Source organism: Hyperoodon ampullatus, assembly GCF_949752795.1.
Source record: "Hyperoodon ampullatus genome assembly, chromosome: 11".
NCBI classification, from domain to species: Eukaryota; Metazoa; Chordata; class Mammalia; order Artiodactyla; family Ziphiidae; genus Hyperoodon; species Hyperoodon ampullatus.
In genome coordinates, this window is record NC_136924.1 from 93,926,361 (window position 1) to 93,943,899 (window position 17,539).

At 45.6% G+C, this 17,539-nt stretch overlaps 1 protein-coding gene across 2 annotated transcripts in view; it reads right to left on the bottom strand.

Annotated features, from left to right (window-relative positions):
• The window catches only part of ETV6 (ETS variant transcription factor 6), a gene marked incomplete at its 5' end in the record, with an annotated part of 247,746 nt that overhangs the window by 38,879 nt on the left and 191,328 nt on the right, over positions 1-17,539 (bottom strand). For both annotated transcript variants that reach the window (XM_079715626.1, XM_079715627.1), the window contains one exon: positions 11,267-11,431. In XM_079715626.1, the coding sequence (XP_079571752.1) occupies positions 11,267-11,431 (165 nt within the window). The remainder of the gene's footprint in view (positions 1-11,266; positions 11,432-17,539) is intronic.

Sequence of the window (17,539 nt, forward strand, 5' to 3'; positions counted from 1 at the left end):
AAGGGGAGGCCCGGAAATACAGACGCAGTGTGTGGGTGGGTGCTGGACTCTGCTGGTTTGGATGCGGGCTGGTGTGAGGGGAGGGCCCGGCAGCCAGGGCTGGAGCCCCGGCTCCTGTTGTGCATCAGGCGACCTTGAGCAGGTCCCTGAACTTCTCTGCGAAATGCAAACACCTCCCTCAGAAGAGGATGTCGTGAAGCAGGGCCTGGTGCACGTCACACGTGGTCCCTCCTTGGAGGTCACGCGGGGTGCTGGAGGAGCTCTGGGTATGGTGGCTGCAGAGTGGGCAGGTCACTTTCTCTCCCGTCTCCATTTCTCTACGTGCACAGAGAAAGCGAGGCAACAAAGTGGATGCCTTTGACCTTCTCCAGGCCTCAGTTCCTCATCTGGAAAATGGCGATCTTGGCAGTCTCTACCTCCCGGGATGCCTGTGAGGACCGGATGAGGTAAGTGTGTAATAAGCGCATCACAGCACCGGACAGTGAGAACTCAGCAAACACCAGCTGTTGCGTGACCACTGCTGTTCCTGCTATTATTATGGATATCATTCAAGTGGTTTAGGACAGACCGGTAGACCCCCGAAGGAGGTCTCAGGAGAACAGAGGAAGACTGTCTGGGTCATGGTCAGTGTTATGTTCCCCCTTCAGAAAGGGCAAGGTGAAGTGAGGCCATTCCCCCACTGGGCTAAGCCTGCAGCGGGGCTGATACGTGCTCTGCCCTGTACTCTCCCAGGCCTTCTGTACGGCCTCTTCCCAGCCTCTCATCCCAAAGCTGGCGAAGGGAGCCCAGCAGAGAAGGCCCGTCTCTGAGTGAGGAGGAGAGAGCTGGAGAGGGGCCGGCCAGGCAGAGCCCTGCCAGTTCTTTAACTCAACCACAAGAACTAGTAAGGTAACACTCGTAAGTGGCACCTGTGATAGCTGGCTCGAGGGTGGAAGCCTGGGCCCAAGGTCCCGGGCCAAGAAAAAACTTAATTCTAAGACTGCAGAGTATGGCCACAATTGGACCAGTCCATCCACAGACGTGTTTCCGCAGCAACCAGGAACTCAGTTGGGGAATGTGGCTGGCTTAGCACAAACGCATCACTACTCTGGGGGAAAAACCAACCCGCCGTGCGTGCCATGTGTGTATGATTGGCAGGAACAGTGTGTGCCTGGTAATGGCTTGGAATCTTAGACTTAGAGAGGATGCTATAGGTTTCCTAGATGGACTCAAACTTGTGATCAGTAAAAGTCCCCTGCCTCCTCTTCCCCTGCCAAGAAGTAGCTTTGGCTGAGTACTTCTGTGATGGGTAGCCGGCCACAACGTAAGCAAACCATTTCTGGACAGCTCTAGTCGACAGAAAGTTCTTCTGTTGAGTTGGAATCTGGCCTCCTCTGCAATCTCATGTACCTCGGTTCTTAGTTATCGTCTCTGGAGCAGCACAGAACATGCGTCCCATCTACAACAGTTTCCTAAATAAATAAAGACGCTCCCCCCACCATCCTCTTCCATCTCCAGTGGCCCCCGATTCCTCCGATACCCAGTCAGTTTTCTTGCTACATTCTTAAAATCTCCTTATACACAGGAGATCACATCTCAAAAGTGATCTCAACAAAAAGATCTCTGGAATAAAGAACAGATTTAAAGAGAAGTTATGGGGCTTCCCTGGTGGCGCAGTGGTTGAGAACCCACCTGCCAATGCAGGGGACACGGGTTCGAGCCCTGGTCTGGGAGGATCCCACATGCCATGGAGCAACTAAGCCCGTGAGCCACAACTACTGAGCCTGTGCTCCGCAACAAGAGAGGCCGCGATAGTGAGAGGCCCGGAAGAGTGGCCTGTGCTCCGCAACAAGAGAGGCCGCGATAGTGAGAGGCCCGCGCACTGCGATGAAGAGTGGTCCCCGCTCGCCGCAACTACAGAAAGCCCTCGCACAGAAACGAAGACCCAACACAGCCAAAAATAAATAAATAAATAAATAATTTTAAAAAGAGAAAAGTTATATTTGTTTGCCTGCTGTATAAAAAGCATGAGCCATAGCACTATATATCTAACTAAGCTAATGACCACTGGCCTGAATTCAAAGGCACTGTTCAAAAAACTCTTGGCCTGTTCGACTCTTGATAAATCTTCTCTGACTTCCCCGAAAAGAAATAACTAGTGCTAACCATAAAAGATGCTCCTATTGTACTAAGCAATGAAGTCAAGGCTATTGCTTAAGGGATAACAGCTTTTGTTAGTTTCTCCATATATCTTCAGGCATACACACATGGTTCATGTACCCACAGGTACGTGCACAAGTGGATTTGCCTCGAAGCTACTGAATTTCAGGGACCTTTATTTGTATAGTCCCATGAAAGGAAACCTAGAACTATGTGCTCTCAAATTATAAATTTCAGGTCCCAAAACCCTAGATATACTCCTAGGTGCGCGCACACACACAAGAGAAACCCACAAACTAAACACACATACAATTTTGTATCAGTGATCTTGATGTTAAAAGCCAGGCAACTACTTCCAGAATCCTAAATTCTATTATTTTATTTGCAATTTATTTAAAACGAACAGGAGCGAGAGTGAATAAAACTGCTGCAAGTTGCCTTAGCAAAGACTAGTGTCTGAAGACCAAGAACATAAAGATGCTGTTTAGGGGGTTAAACATATCTAAGTTTCTTTACTTTTTTTTTTTTTTAACATCTTTATTGGGGTATAATTGCTTTACAATGGTGTGTTAGTTTCTGCTTTATAACAAAGTTTCTTTACTTTCAGAAGAAAGAGCTTGGGCTCTGGAGCAAGGAAGTCCCAGGTTTGAATCCTGGTTCCTCTATTCAACAGCTGCATGCCCTGAGGCAAACTACTTTTCTCTTTGAGCCTTAGTTCAAGGCTTAGTTAAATATTCTTTTGTCTCAAATGAGAAAAATGCCCAGACTCGGCAGGGCTGTTAAGAGGATTAAATGAGATAATGTGAACAAGTGCCAGCCGCACGTCTGCCCTCCTGTGCGCTCAGGAGATGGTACCCCTTGTGATTATGATAATTATTAACAGATGTGTCTCCAAAAAGTCTGGAAACTATTTGTTCTGCTTCGATATTTTTGTCTTTAAAGGACATGCATAAGTTTCATAAAGTCACATTCATAAGAATGGAATTTTTTTCCAGTTGACATCATTTCATACAGATATTTCTAGTTCATGGTTTCTTTCTCTTTCCTTCTAGTTCACAATGTACCTTCAACTTCTTTCTATAGGGTTCTTTCCTTTAGCATTTAAGCAGCTTCGTTTCCTGTCTTCTACACACACACACACACACACACACACACACACACACACAGTCCTCATCTTCCCCTCCAGGTGCTGCTCCTGTTTCTCTCCTCCCATCGCAGCCAAACTCCCTGAGGAGCTGTCCAACTCTTATCACCACACCCCTCTCCGTCCACTCCTCGGGGCCCTTGGTCTCCACTCCAACCCTCTCTCCAAAGCACTCTTGCTGAGGTCACCTCCCTGTCATCAAACCCAAAGGGCAATGGTACTTGGGGACTCGCTGCCTCTCAGCAACATCCTCACCACTAGTCACTGCCCACCCCCCAACCCTTAGAACACCCCTCGGCTTCAGACATTCCTCCGTCTCCTGGTTTTCTGCTCTCCCTCCTTACCCAGCCTTTAAGGCTCCCAGATCTCCCATCGTCTTTCTCCCTGGGTCATCTCATCCCCTCCCGTGGCTGCAATCAGCTTGTCTATGCTAAATCTACTCCAGCCAGACCTACCTCCTCAACTCCAGAACCTTCACTTACCTCCTTCCTACATACGTCCTCTCGCATGTCACCCGGGCACCGCGCATCTTACGTGTTCGACACAAACGCCTTTACAACCCACGTGGTGTTTCCTAGTGCAGTAAACGCCCAGCTGATTGGGCCAGAAACTCGGCACTCGTCCTTAACACCTCTCTCCCTCTTATACGACACCTAATCGGTCACCAAGACTTATACTCTGCCTTCTAAATACTGCTTCAATCACCCCCTTTTCTCTGCTGGTCCATCTTAGTTTAAGTCACCGCCATTGCGCCTACCTGCCGGCCAAGCCGACGGCCCTACATCTCACCTCCGCACTTCATTATGCCGGTCTCTGCTTCAGACCCTGAATGGCTTCTACCTGTCTTTAAAATAACATGTAGGGCTTCCCTGGTGGCGCAGTGGTTGAGAGTCCGCCTGCCGATGCAGGGGACACGGGTTCGTGCCCCGGTCCGGGAAGATCCCACATGCCGCGGAGCGGCTGGGCCCGTGAGCCATGGCCGCTGAGCCTGCACGTTCCGGAGCCTGTGCTCCGCAACGGGAGAGGCCACAACAGTGAGAGGCCCGCGTACCGCAAAAAAAAATAAAATAAAATAACATGTAAAGTGATGAACATGATCTGCAAGGCCCTGTACGATCTACTGAAGAAATAATAAGTGACTCAATGAATGGCCGTAAAGCTACAGTGTATTCCTCTGTATTTATATTCTCCGCATTTTTTTTTAGCAAGTCTCCTATTGGGGGTGGCTTGGGCATTTCCAGTTTTTACCATTATAAATAGAATTGCTAAGGGCATCTTTTTTATCTCTCTATTGGATTGTTTCCTTCAAATATTTTCCTAAAACGGTGTTATCAGTGAAAGCGTATGATTAGTTTTCAAGTTCTTATTATACACTGCTTGCTCTCCAGAAGGCTGGGACCAGTGCAGAGTGTCATCTTCAAGACTACCCAGAGCCTCTCCCCCAGGCGTTTCACATCGTTTAACTTCTTGGGTTCAGTAGGTTTAAAGCAGAAGCGGGGCTTCCCTGGTGGCGCAGTGGCTGAGAATCCGCCTGCCAATGCAGGGGACACGGGTTCAAGCCCTGGTCTGGGAAGATCCCACATGCCGTGGAGCAACTAGGCCTGTGAGCCACAACTACTGAGCCTGCGCATCTGGAGCTTGTGCTCCACAACAAGAGAGGCCGTGACAGTGAGAGGCCCGTGCACCGCGATGAAGAGTGGCCCCTGCTCGCCGCAACTAGAGAAAGCCCTCGCACAGAAATGAAGACCCAACACAGCCAAAAAAGTAAATAAATAAATAAAATTAAAAAAAAAAACAAAAACATAAAGCAGAAGCGTCACATTATTGAAAATTTGCATTTTTCTGGTGATGATTTACTATGTACACCTCCTCCTACGAAGATTATCTAAAGTAATGCATTCTTACATTTGCAAACTGTTCTCTTTTCTCTTTCTCTCTCTTCCGTTTTTACTCAGAGATTTTAGTTTCCTTCTGACCAATTCTTTAAAAAATAAATAAATATATAAATGAAAGCATGCACAGTGTGGGAGGGATACTTTTCAGATTTGTCAGAAAACTCTCTGCTGGTCCTCTCTGCCTGTGATAGGTTCAAAATGAAGTCCGAGGCCTCGGCTCCTTCAGTTTCATCATAAATTCCACAGTGAAAACACCAACGCAGACACAGGCCTGGGGGATCCCACTGGTGGCCTAACAAACATTCCCATCATGGGATGGCTTGGCTTTCCAACTCTGCTCTATCTTAGTTTCCAAGCATTCCATTCAATCCATTTTTGTAGGCTGCCTGAATTACAAACATTTTAATTTAATGCGGAGTGCCTTCTGTGACCGTAAAAATAAACCTACTCTTTTACTTAGGAACAAATATGTGAAATTCAGTTGATATCTATGTCTTGGACACAGAGATCCTGGGGAAAAAAAGGGAGCAAGTTGTGCGAAAATTTGAATATTATATTTAAGAGGAGAATAAATCATTTAGAAAAGACATCTAGTAAGACAACTGCCTTTACGTGGATACAGAATATAAGGTAAGATAAAGCAAAGAATAAGCTTGTGAGAAAATACAAATACCGTGACATAAGTATGCACTGTTAATTAAAGGACGTGTTGTATGTTTTACATGTTAAAATATGACTCTGTACAGCAGAAAGATCAGTTATCACCACCATTTCACTGACGGGATAATCTAAGTGCTAAGAAATTCAGTGACTTTCCTGTAATTGACTTATCTAAGCATTTCTCTGATGGGTAATACACATATTTTTGGCTTGTTTTGCTCAAAGACACAGCAAGGGAAGAAAGAAGCCACTCTGGGTGTCTTCAGTCAAGGGTCATGTCTGCTGGAACTCCCACACTTCAGGGCTAACATTCCCCTCTGTGACCCACGCCCTCAGACCCTGTGACTTGAGTCTAAAACAGCCAGTTGATTCAGCTACTCAATTCAGCAAACCACCCACCATTGCTTAATAGAGATTAATAGGCAAGTTGGTTTCCAAGGAACTATATGTAGATAAAGACTGGTATTTTCAGTTTAAAGAAATTTCAAAGAAATTTTACTATATTTGAAGATCACAAGCAAAGCATATTTCCAAAGTCAAAGGTTCTGGTGGCTGGGAGAGGTTTGTAACATCACACCGCAGTACGGTAAAAACTGATTTACTTAGTAAAACCCCAATGCACTTTTTGCTGAATTGACTTGAAGGAACTTTGAAAATATGTTTGTTTTGCTTTTTGCTTTTTTTTTTTTTTTAGCATTGATAGAAAGTCTAACATGAATTAGATTAATAACTTTTTGTTCATTTAAATAATGGATACATAAATACGTTCCACCTGAATACCTCTAACTAAAAGTTAGTATCAGGGCTAACTTGCCTGTTCCGTCTTATTAATGTTTTCACAGTCTCAAAGTGGTCAAGAAACATATTAGAGTTATTCATTGTAAGACATTCATTGAATTCATAAAATTCAATGAAATTCCTTTGAATTTAAATCATCCCAGACCATTTAATATGGTAACTACCTAGTCGTTCAAGGACTAGGTACAATTACCCTGTCCAGGTGACATTTTATAAAGCTGAGATTCCTTTACGTTTTTTCCTTAACTTTGAGAATGTCATAAATATGTCATCCTGTTGTATCCTCTGATTGAGAGATTATTTCAAAAAATAGATCCCATTTATTTTCAACCTTGACATCTTCTGTTTGGAGATGATATTTTAAAGTACATTCTAGTACATTCCCTATTTTATTCTAGTGGTTGAAAAGGGAGGACCTTTGTCCTGGAGGTGGACAGGGTAAATGTAGTTTGTTAAATTGGTCAAAGAATGCGGAGTTCAGAGAGGCTACCATATTTGACTTAAGGTATCTCAATAGTTCAAGTAATTATAATTCATTGAGCTCCCATTCTCTCCTCTCTACATTTGGAATGAGTAGTGTCAAGGAATGTTATTTCCAAAGAAAGCAGAAGTCTGGGTGAGGCCAGGCAGGAAACGTGGCTGGGAAGAATCTATAAACATCCATTCATGGTGATGGGCCGGCCACCAGGTACTTTTGCTTCATTCTAGCAGCCCCATGACTAGTGAGAAGCTGCTGCTTTGTCGTAGGCAGCAAAAAAGATCCAAGGGAAGACAGGAAAAAACCGGGTGAAGTCTAGGTTTTACAAGGTATACAGGTCGAAGGAGACCAAGTTCTTGAATATTTATTTACTGCCTGTAGGTGGGAAGTTGTAAGGTTTATTGGAAGATTAACACTTTCAGTGGTCGAAGTTGGGTTGACTTGTTCAGAGTTGAAGGGAGTTTAGGATCCCCTTGCTGAAAATCCCATTTTATGGATGAGGAAAATAAGGGCAAACGAGGTGATGTGATCTGCGGAAGAGCCACGTGTAGAACCTGGGCCTCACGACATCTACACCAAAGGCAAAAGCAAAGCCCGTGTCAGAAGAAGCAGTACCAAACGTTACACCGAAGAGAGAAACAGGTTTTCTATTTATACCTTGTCTCTACCTAAGGAGAATGTGAGCAGGTGTATCACGCCCTCGTCACCCTGCTGGCTGGCTACTTCATGGGAAGGGTCTTCTCAACTCCTGCTTAGTTCTGTCTTCCAAACCCTCTGACAATCCTCCCCTGTTTGTGATAAGTTTTCTTATGGCCCCTACTGGCAGGTATCACCTTGATATTCTGTCCATGGCTTTCTGGTTGATGCCTTAATTAAATTACCTACGGTGTAAATTTATCTTTATGCTCAGCTTGATGTAATGGGGATGATACTCAAAATGATTATTCTCAGCTTGGCCTGGTTCCTGTCTCAGATTCTGCAGAACAGGATGCATCTTCCTGGATGTCCTGGCATCGCTTGGCCAAAATGCCGGAAGTATTATTATTTTGGTGTCACTGAACCTATTCTGGATGTCAGCATCTTGCATGAGGACCATAGCAATAGCACTGTATCTTGCTTCCCTGCTTTTAGCGACCCAATAAATCCACCCTATGCACTGATGGCAAATGTCTATACCAAAGGGAGAGCTCCAATCATATCATTCTCCTGATCAAAACCTTTCAGTGGTTTCCCATTACCTGCAAAATAACACCCAATCTCCTTAACCTGGGCTATAAGGTACTCTCAGGTTGGGTCATAATTCAACCAGTATTTATTGAGTGCTGACTGAATGCTGCGCTAGATGCTGGAGACATGGCAGCTTAACAGGACACAGCCCTGTCCAAACTGAACTCTCTACTCTGGGAGAGGATACGGAATAGAAAACAATGACATGTAACACAGTGTGTTACTCGGGGTGTGTGTGTGCGTGTGTGTGTGCACGCGTGTGTGTGCGTGTGTGTGTGTCAGGGACCATGACAGAATTACGAAATGCTCTGAGATAAAAGAGGACCAGCACGTCACCCAGACTGAGGCGGGGAGAGGTGGAGGAAAGGAAGGTGGGGTGGAATCAGGGATGCAGGGATAGGAGCCAGGGAAAACATTCCTGGAGAAAGTAGCAGAACTTGAGACATGAAGAGGCAAGCAGACACGTGAGGGGGGCGGTGACGAGTGACGATGAACAGTGTCTAGCTCATGTGGCCTCCTCTCTGGGTTCCTCCTCCACACAAACTGGCCTCAACACCTTTCCTTACCTACCTCTTGCTCACCCTTCAAAGTCCGGCTCCACTACCACACCACTGAGCCTCACTGGACAACCCAACTGGAAATCATCTCTCTATCCCTCAAGTCCTTCAGCCCAAACTTCCATCCTCTGATGTGGAGCTGCCCAGGGAACATTCACGGAATGAATTTCTACTGCCCGGTCCTAACCGTGGCTACGGCACCACGTCCCGACTATCGCACCAGCCTTATGCTGCCTCTTCCACCCGTAGGGGGGCTTCCTCACCGCCACCCAAACACACCAAAAATTAATGCTGCTCCAGTGACCCACCCACTCAGTTCCATCCTTCACGTCCCAGAGCAACTTCACTCCTGCTTTCCTGAGACCCACCCGACTCTGCTCTCTCTTTCCCCAGCTCCCTGTGCCTTCAGGTTCAGGGCAATCCTGGCTCCTGTCCAGCTTTCCACGTGGCCCACCTGGTAAAGACCTGGCAAAATGGCAAGGGCGTACTGACAGGTTTTGTGTATCTTCGCTCCCAGCTTTGAGCAGAGAGAACCTAGTTTCACAAGGAAAGTTGAGAGGTCACCGGAGAGAAAAATAAATCAGCAACAAAAAGGAACACCTGAGAGGTGGTGGGGGAAAGGCAGATTTACAAAGACTCTGGGAGGAAAGCGTGCCCAAGGTCTAAGTCAAATCAAGTTAAAATACATCACTGGGTTTTCCTCTGTTTGCCTGACATGAGTAATTTCTCCGGAACCCTAAAGTGTTAGAGCTGTTTTCCTCCAGATAGGTAACTTTGCCCCTTTGAGTATAATCTGTGAGTTTCCACTGGAACAGAAAAGGGAAGTGTTTTTGCATTAAATTAAAAGGAACTATTGAGGTTCCTTTTAGGTTAGTTTTATTTATTTATTTATATCATTGTTTTACGGTTTTCTTATTCTGAGGCTACAGAAAGAATCAATGATTGAAGACCAAATGTTTCAGGTAGGTTTGTGTCCCTTATAAAACCATAGCAATGATCTGTTTTTCAGCCTTAATTTAAGTTTTCAAGTTTCCATTAGCATCTATACTTCTGGGGGAACCTTTCCTTTTATCATTTCCTCATATAAACGGTTCTGCTGCAACTGGGAAAAGCTGGGGCGATACTGTTCCATACACACCCTTATCTTACCCTTTGTGATGGGGCTGTTTCCTCGTGGCGGTTAGCTAGTGTATTAACTCCCGGCCAGCCTCCAGGAGTAAATCAGGGTGAACGTAGCTGGGCACTATGGCAAGACCTCCTGCGGGACCCCTGCCCTCAGTCAAGAAGACACGGTCTCTGCCAGACAAGTTGCATCAAAGTGGGGCTGGCAGTGAGACTTGACAGAGGGAGGGCCCGTCAGTCCTTGAATAACTGCCCTCAAGAGGCAGAAACCTGAGACCAAAGTTCCCCTTGGACATATGGAGTTCCCAAATCTCTGCTTCAAAATATCCATCAAGTGTGAGAAATGAAGTTGGAAAGTATATTTGAAAGTTTAACCCACGTCAGGAATACACTTTGCAGGTACAAAAGCTCCTTACTGAATGAAACCTTCCCATGTGGGTTCAGGAGCCCTTATTTTGACCAATCTTTCTAGTTAGATGTGTTGCTTGTATTTTTCAGGGGTTCTACAAGCTGCAAGATGCATTACTTCAAAGAATTCAGTACTTCTAAAGGAAATCACTTGAAGCCCTGGGCATTTGTTTCTAAACTTGCCTGGGCTACTAGGATCTCCACCTTTCCCAGCCCTTCTCTCTTGTTCCCTTGATTCTTCCTTCCTTTCTACTCCTCCTACCTCAGCAGTGCTCATTCCCCTTCCTCTGCTGTCTTTTGTTATTTTGTTTTTGTTTTTGTTTTCTTTGGCTGCACCATGCAGCATGTGGGATCTTAGTTCCCTGACCGGGGATCAAACCCGCATCCCCTGCATTGGGAGTGCAGACTCTTAACCACTGGACCGCCAGGGAAGTCTTCCTGTCTTTGTTTATAACTGAGCAGTTTGCAATCTACACTCACGCTCAAGCATCTCTTGTAAAAGTCTTCAGAATCAGAAGCCAGGCAGAGAGAGAGGGCCAGAACGCATTTTCTTCCTTATTTGGTGGTGCAATGAGATCCCTTAAGTTCCAGGGTCTATAGGTCCGAACTGGGTTACTTCTCCTAACCTTAAAAGTCTCCCCTGGACCTGGAAATTCTTCCTCTTCTCCCTCATACTGGCCTACGTCAGCAGGATCTGTCCTCTCCTAAGCTGGGTCACTGTCCTTGCGTTCACGGTGACTTGATGTGGAGATGTCTTGGGAGGCTAAGTGGTGACAATGGCCAACTCTGGCTACCAGACGTTCCAGGCTGAGCCCGCGTCCGGAGTCCAGACCCTCACCTGAATGAGGAGACCGGTAGCGAAAGTCCTCTTTGGTCAGGATCAGGAGGGCTTTGCCATTCATCTCAAACGTGTTGCTGTCAATCGGCCTTAGAGAAAACTCATTTTCAGCCCACTTGAGCCACTGGGCTACGTCATCTCTGCTCCAGTACATTGGCTGCAAGCCTGTTGGAGAGACAGCAAGGCAGAAAGAAAAGAGAGAGAGAGAAAAAAAAGGTCTTGTCAGTTAGACAGCTGAAATAAAGGGCAAAGATTTCCAAATGGTTAATGAAATTGAGTCTCCGTATCTGAAGAGCCCTTAGGTTCCACTCTGAATCCCAGGTAAAACTCAACCTTCATGAGTGGCAAAGTGTGATATCAAATGAACTTTTTATTGAGAGGCCAAATGGGGGGAAAAATCCCTTTTTATGTCTTTAAGGAACCGTAGGTCTCACAGCCCTGTCCTTCCTTGGCCGGCTCCAGCTCCAGGGGTGTCTGGATTCCTGGTCTGCCCTGAAGGTGCAGCTGTGGAGTGGGCCTGAAGCACCTGAGGGGGCTCAGAGTCATGACAAATGTCAATGGGCAATCAGAGCTGGGGTGAGAGGGAGGGAGGGAGACGCAAGAGGGAGGAGATATGGGGATATATGTATATGTATAACTGATGCACTTTGTTATAAAGCAGAGACTAACACACCACTGTAAAGCAATTATACTGCAATAAAGATGTTAAAAAAAAAAAAAAAAGAATCAGAGCTGATCTGATTGTAGCCCAGCGACCTTTCAAAGTGAGAATGTTCCAGAGCGGGGCTTGACCTTCCAGAGATGCCAAATAATGAAGTGTTCCCTGAAACTTCTTCCAGGAAGAGCAACTCACTCGCCTCTGGGAAGCTATCAGGCTAGCCTCTGGGAATGAGAGGGCAAGGTAAGGATAAAAGGTCTTTCGCCTGTTTACTGTACTTGCTGATGTCAGAACTTCCTGGTAGGGGTGGTACTTGAAGTCTGAGTAGGACCAGGAGCGGGTGAAAGGGAGGGCAGCCACTGAGGCTGAGAGGATGGCTCGGGCTGGGTCTCTGTCTGGAAGCCTGACTGTGAATCTATGTTTTTATTTGATTTTGCAGTTGTGGGAAAGCTTAGACACATCATTCAAGCGGTTTAGAACAGTCGTTACCAAAGTGTGATCCAGGGACCCTTCAGGGTTCCCAAGACCTTTTCAGGGTATCTATGAAGTCAAAACTCTTTTCATAACAATATTAAGAGGTTATCTGCCTTTTTCACTCTCATTCCTTCATGAGCATATGGTGGAATTTTCTAGAGGCTACACAGCATGTGATATGACAACAGACATGAGAATCTATCCATTTTCTATGAAGCTAGACATTAAAGAGACTTGCAAAAATGTAAAACAATGAATGCCACTCTAATTTTTTTTGGTTTTGGAAAATATATTCATAAATATATATTTATGTTAACATATACTTGGCTTATTTTTCAGTGAGTTAACCAATATTTTTATATATATTATAACCAATATTTACAATTTTCAGTTTTAATTTCCAATATGGTAAATATAGATAGATATAAGCCACATGAGCAAAGCTCTTTGGGGTCTTCAATAATTTTAAAGAATCAAAAGAAATCTTGAAACCAAGCTGTTTGAGAACTGAGGGGTTAGAAGAAGCTAGATGCTCAAGAGTGCTTTATTCTCTAAAATATCGTATGAATTAATAGTTCAAATACAACAGAATCAGTGTTTGCTAAGAGGAGCGTCAGTCTCTCTATTTAGTTACTTCGGCTTGCTAAGGAGACTCCAAGTGTGTGCTCTGACAGTGTCCTTCAGTTTGATCCTGGAAAGAAGCACCTTTCATCCTTATGTCAGGCATGACAAAGAACTGTCTGGTCTATCTGGATGGGCTGCTTTTCCTCCCAGGTGGACTGGGGAATGGAATGGCTCAGATGCCCTTGAGAAGATCCAGGGCCTCTGGGCATGACAACCGGCTCTGTCTTCCAGGTGGCTTCTTTGCAAAGTCTAGTTTTAAAGAATGGCAGCTGGCTTCCTTGGACTCTGGGGAAGTCTCTTTGAAACTGGTCCACCAATAAAGCACTATGGGCACTGAAATAATTAGAGATGGGCATTGAGAGTTTTTCCTTGGTTTTTAAGTTTTTTGATTTTTTTTCATGTGAAAAAAGGGGCATTGTAAAATAATAACGTGTAGTATGTTACTGCTCTATGATCTTTAGAATAAACACAGCCACTAAAGCATTCAAGGTTTTGCTTTGGACTCTTGACTGGGCCAAGAAGCAATGCCTATTAAAAATGGTCCTCGGCTTCCCTGGTGGTGCAGTGGTTAAGAATCCACCTGCCAATGCAGGGGACACGGGTTCGAGCCCTGGTCCAGGAAGATCCCACGTGCCGCGGAGCAACTAAGCCCAGGCGCCACAACTACTGAGCCTGCGCTCTAGAGCCCGCAAGCCACAACTACTGAACCCGTGAGCCACAACTACTGAGACCGTGAGCCACAACTACTGAGCCCACATGCCACAGCTACTGAAGCCTGCGTGCCTAGAGCCCATGCTCCACAACAAGAGAAGCCACTGCAATGAGAAGCCCATGCACTGCAACGAAGAGTAGCCCCCGGTCGCCTCAACTAGAGAAAGCCTGCCCGCAGCAACGAAGACCCAACGTAGCCAAAAATAAAATAACATTAAAAAAAAAAAAAAAAAGGTCCTTGGGACATAGATGGACTTGGAGGGCCTTATGCTAAGTGAAATAAGGTAGAGAAGGACAAATACTGAATGATATCACTTAAATGTGGCATCTAAAACATACAACAAACTAGTGAATATAACAAAAGAGAAGCAGACTCACAGATACAGAGAACAAACTAGTGGTTACCACTGGTGGGGGGATGCAATATAGGGGTCGGGGGTGGGAGGTACAAACTACTGGGTGTAAGAGAGGCTCAAGGATGTATTGTACAACATGGGGAATATAGGCAATATCTGGTAATAACTATAACCTTTAAGAATTGCATTTTTAGGGACTTCCCTGATGGTACGGTAGATGGGACTCCACGCTCCCAATGCAGGGGGTCCGGGTTCGGCCCCTGGTCAGGGAACTAGATCCCACATGCATGCTGCAACTGAGGAGGCCGTGTGCCACAACTAAGGAGCCCATGAGCCGCAACTAAGAAGCCCACCTGCTACAACTAAGACCTGGTGCAACCAAATAAATAATACATTAAAAAAAATTGCATTTTTAAAAAGTTAAAAAAAAAGGTCCTTGGAGATAGGAGGTAACCCAGCTCTTCCCAATGACCTTGAAAATGCACATCTGGGATCACAGTGAGGTGTGTGTGTGGGGTGTGTGTGAAAATGGTTCAGCAAGACCTCGACTTCTGAACTGGTTAAAAAAAAACAACACACACCCTTAGAGTTGACGTCCTGCACTCCATGGTGTCACCTCTGGACGGGAACAGCAGAGTGATTAGTTATTAGGACTTTTCCCTTCTTTGCCTTCACACAAGGGGCAAGAGCACAGCCAGCCTTTAGGGGATGAATGTGAGGACCAGGCAAGCGTGGCCTAAGGAACTGCCTTGAGGCAAGAGGGCCGCAGGGCAGAAGACGCTTGGTCAGAAACAGGAAAAAGGACGGGGTAGCTTATTGGAAGAGGGAGTGCCAAAGCAAATACAGAACCGAATCCCGCTCAGGAGGGGAAATGAAAGTAAAATGCTGAAGTTTCTGCAGAGGAGACACTGAAGCAAGGGAGGCGGGTGAGAAGGGGGCGGGTACACAAGTAGTAATTTGAGGTTCTTTATATTCTATGGAAGAAAATACGCATGAGTAATCTTTTCCCTAAATACAAGAAGAGTCGCACACTCCAAACAGCCCTGCCGGTTAAGAACCACTGTTTCTCTTTTCACTTCCCATTAATCTCTCCCACAGCCCAGCCCCCGAAGCAAGCGGAGCCATCACGTGGAAACCCCCTCACCGGGGACCCACTGAATGCTTATGGGCTAAGGGGACCCGGCAAGTCTCAGTCCGTCCCGGGAGCACCATGGCAATCCTAGCAGTTTGACAAAAGTGACCCCGACAGACTAGGCTACCTGCTGGAGGCCAGGCAATAAACTGATCAGAATCACCGCTCTTCCAAAGAGAGAATGCGGACACATTCACCGAGCCGGAAAGAGGTTTGATAAACTTTGGGGTTCAAAGTCAAGTCCCACTGCTATACCCTTTTCAATTCAACAGAAGAAAAAGGTCCTGGTGTAGGATGCGCTCTGCCATTCTAACTGAGGAAAAAGAAGCTTCCTTTCCTCAAACCTCAGGGCCCTAAGGCCTGGGTGTTACAGCCTTGGATGGAGAAGACACTCCCATTGCATCAGGACCATTTAATTCACTTAACAGTCACCCAGCACCATTTTGAGCACTTGATAAATATCAGTTCATTTGACTGCACGCTCACAGTAACCTATGAGAGAGGGTTTCAGGTGACGCAACTAAGGCCCAGTGCATTTAAGGGATTTGCCCAAAGGCACACGACCCCAGGGACCAAAAAAAACAAGAGGAGCTGAGATTTCGAACCCAGGGCACCCGGTTTCCGAGTCTGTGCTCTTACTCACCACATTCTGCTGACCCATGTATTTCCCATCCAGATTCATAACGCAGATTGAGTTTCAACATCTATTGGGGATTCCGAAAAGACTGAGTGAACTGAATCCTCCCCCTCCGAGACTTTGATCCTGGGAGGTTTCTCAAGTTATCGACAGACTAAAAATAGAGCAAAAAAAACCCTGTAGATCCCTGGAGAAATAGATTTATACATGGGAAGAAGAGGGAGATGTAGGCGAGACTCTGCTTTTAATGCATCCAGGAATAAGGTTCTACCGTCACTAGCTACTTGCTCACAGGCACTTGCTGTGCACACACCGATCCTGCGTAGACAGTTGCTAGTGTAACAGAACACGGGCAAGACCAGGGAGGAACGCATCACATGTAACTTGTTTTACAGTTACGTCTTGCAACGTTAGCTCAACAAAGTTGGAGAATATACACGTTAATGATCACTAGTAAAAAGAAAAGAGAGGGAGACCATTATTCCACACCTACATTATGCTACCCCCTGTGCACATAACAAGCCTGTGAAAGCCACCCTAAGACCCGCATTTTTAACGCCAATTAATTTCAGAGCATAGTTGAGAAGGACTTTGCACAGAAGAAATGAACTGCTATGATTAAGAAAATTACTAAGAATTCCACCGCACTTTTTTTCCCAAGTGGGTCAAGTCAAGTTCATGGGGCTGTAGCCTCCAATGACATACCCAGACCCTTAAACTTCCTTGTGATAGTTCTCCAATTCCATGTTCAAAGAAGCAGCCACATTCATCAGTACACTCTTAGCCTCGATTCAGACTTTTTGAGTTATGTTTAAACTAACGACGGAAAGCATGCTGAGAGATAGGAGCCTGGATTTTATTCCCAGATCTGCCATTAATTAACATGTGATGCTGGGCCGGCCACTCAGTTTCTCTTTGGTTCAGTGGCTTCATCTGTAAAACGAGGGGCTTAGAGTATGTGATCTCTCTTCCCTTCTGGGTTTAATACGGTCAAGACGCTCCCATTTAACTTGTATCCTAAAACCCAAAGAATACAAGCAGCCGGGACCCTTTTTCTACAGAGCTACTCCGTGCTCACGACAATGACCCTGAGATTTTGTAACTTCCTGAAGGCTCTTCTGAATCACAGATTCAGGAAAACAGATTAAGTTACTTTAAATAGAGTTCGGTGCTTACGAGTATTTTTTTATATTCTAATTCTTGGAAAAGTTATAACCCGGTTACGGCAAGAATAAACAACATTTTAAGAAGGTGTTTTCACGTGTATGACCTCAGGTAATTCTCCAAAAAGCCCTGTGAAACCCACTGTGGTCTCATTTCAGTTTAACAGATGAGGAAACAGGGGCTCAGAGCCATTAGAGGATGTCGCTGGTTTGCGTAATACTCAACTCAAGCTCTTTTGCTATAGTAAACATTCATCAAAAACACCCTTTATCCTAAATGTTCTGTGTACACAGGAACTGGCTGCAGATTCTGTGGCTTAGAGGACAGGATCATAGAAGACAACTCCCACTGCCTCCTATTCATTAGGCAACTGAAGCTGGGAAAAGTGAAGAGATGGAATCAGGATCAAGCTGCCCCAGGTTCCCTGACTCTTTCCAACCTCCCACAGTGTCTCATAACTAGATTCGATGACACCGAACAGTTCCGTAACCCTTGACACAGTGAGGAAGGTTATCAC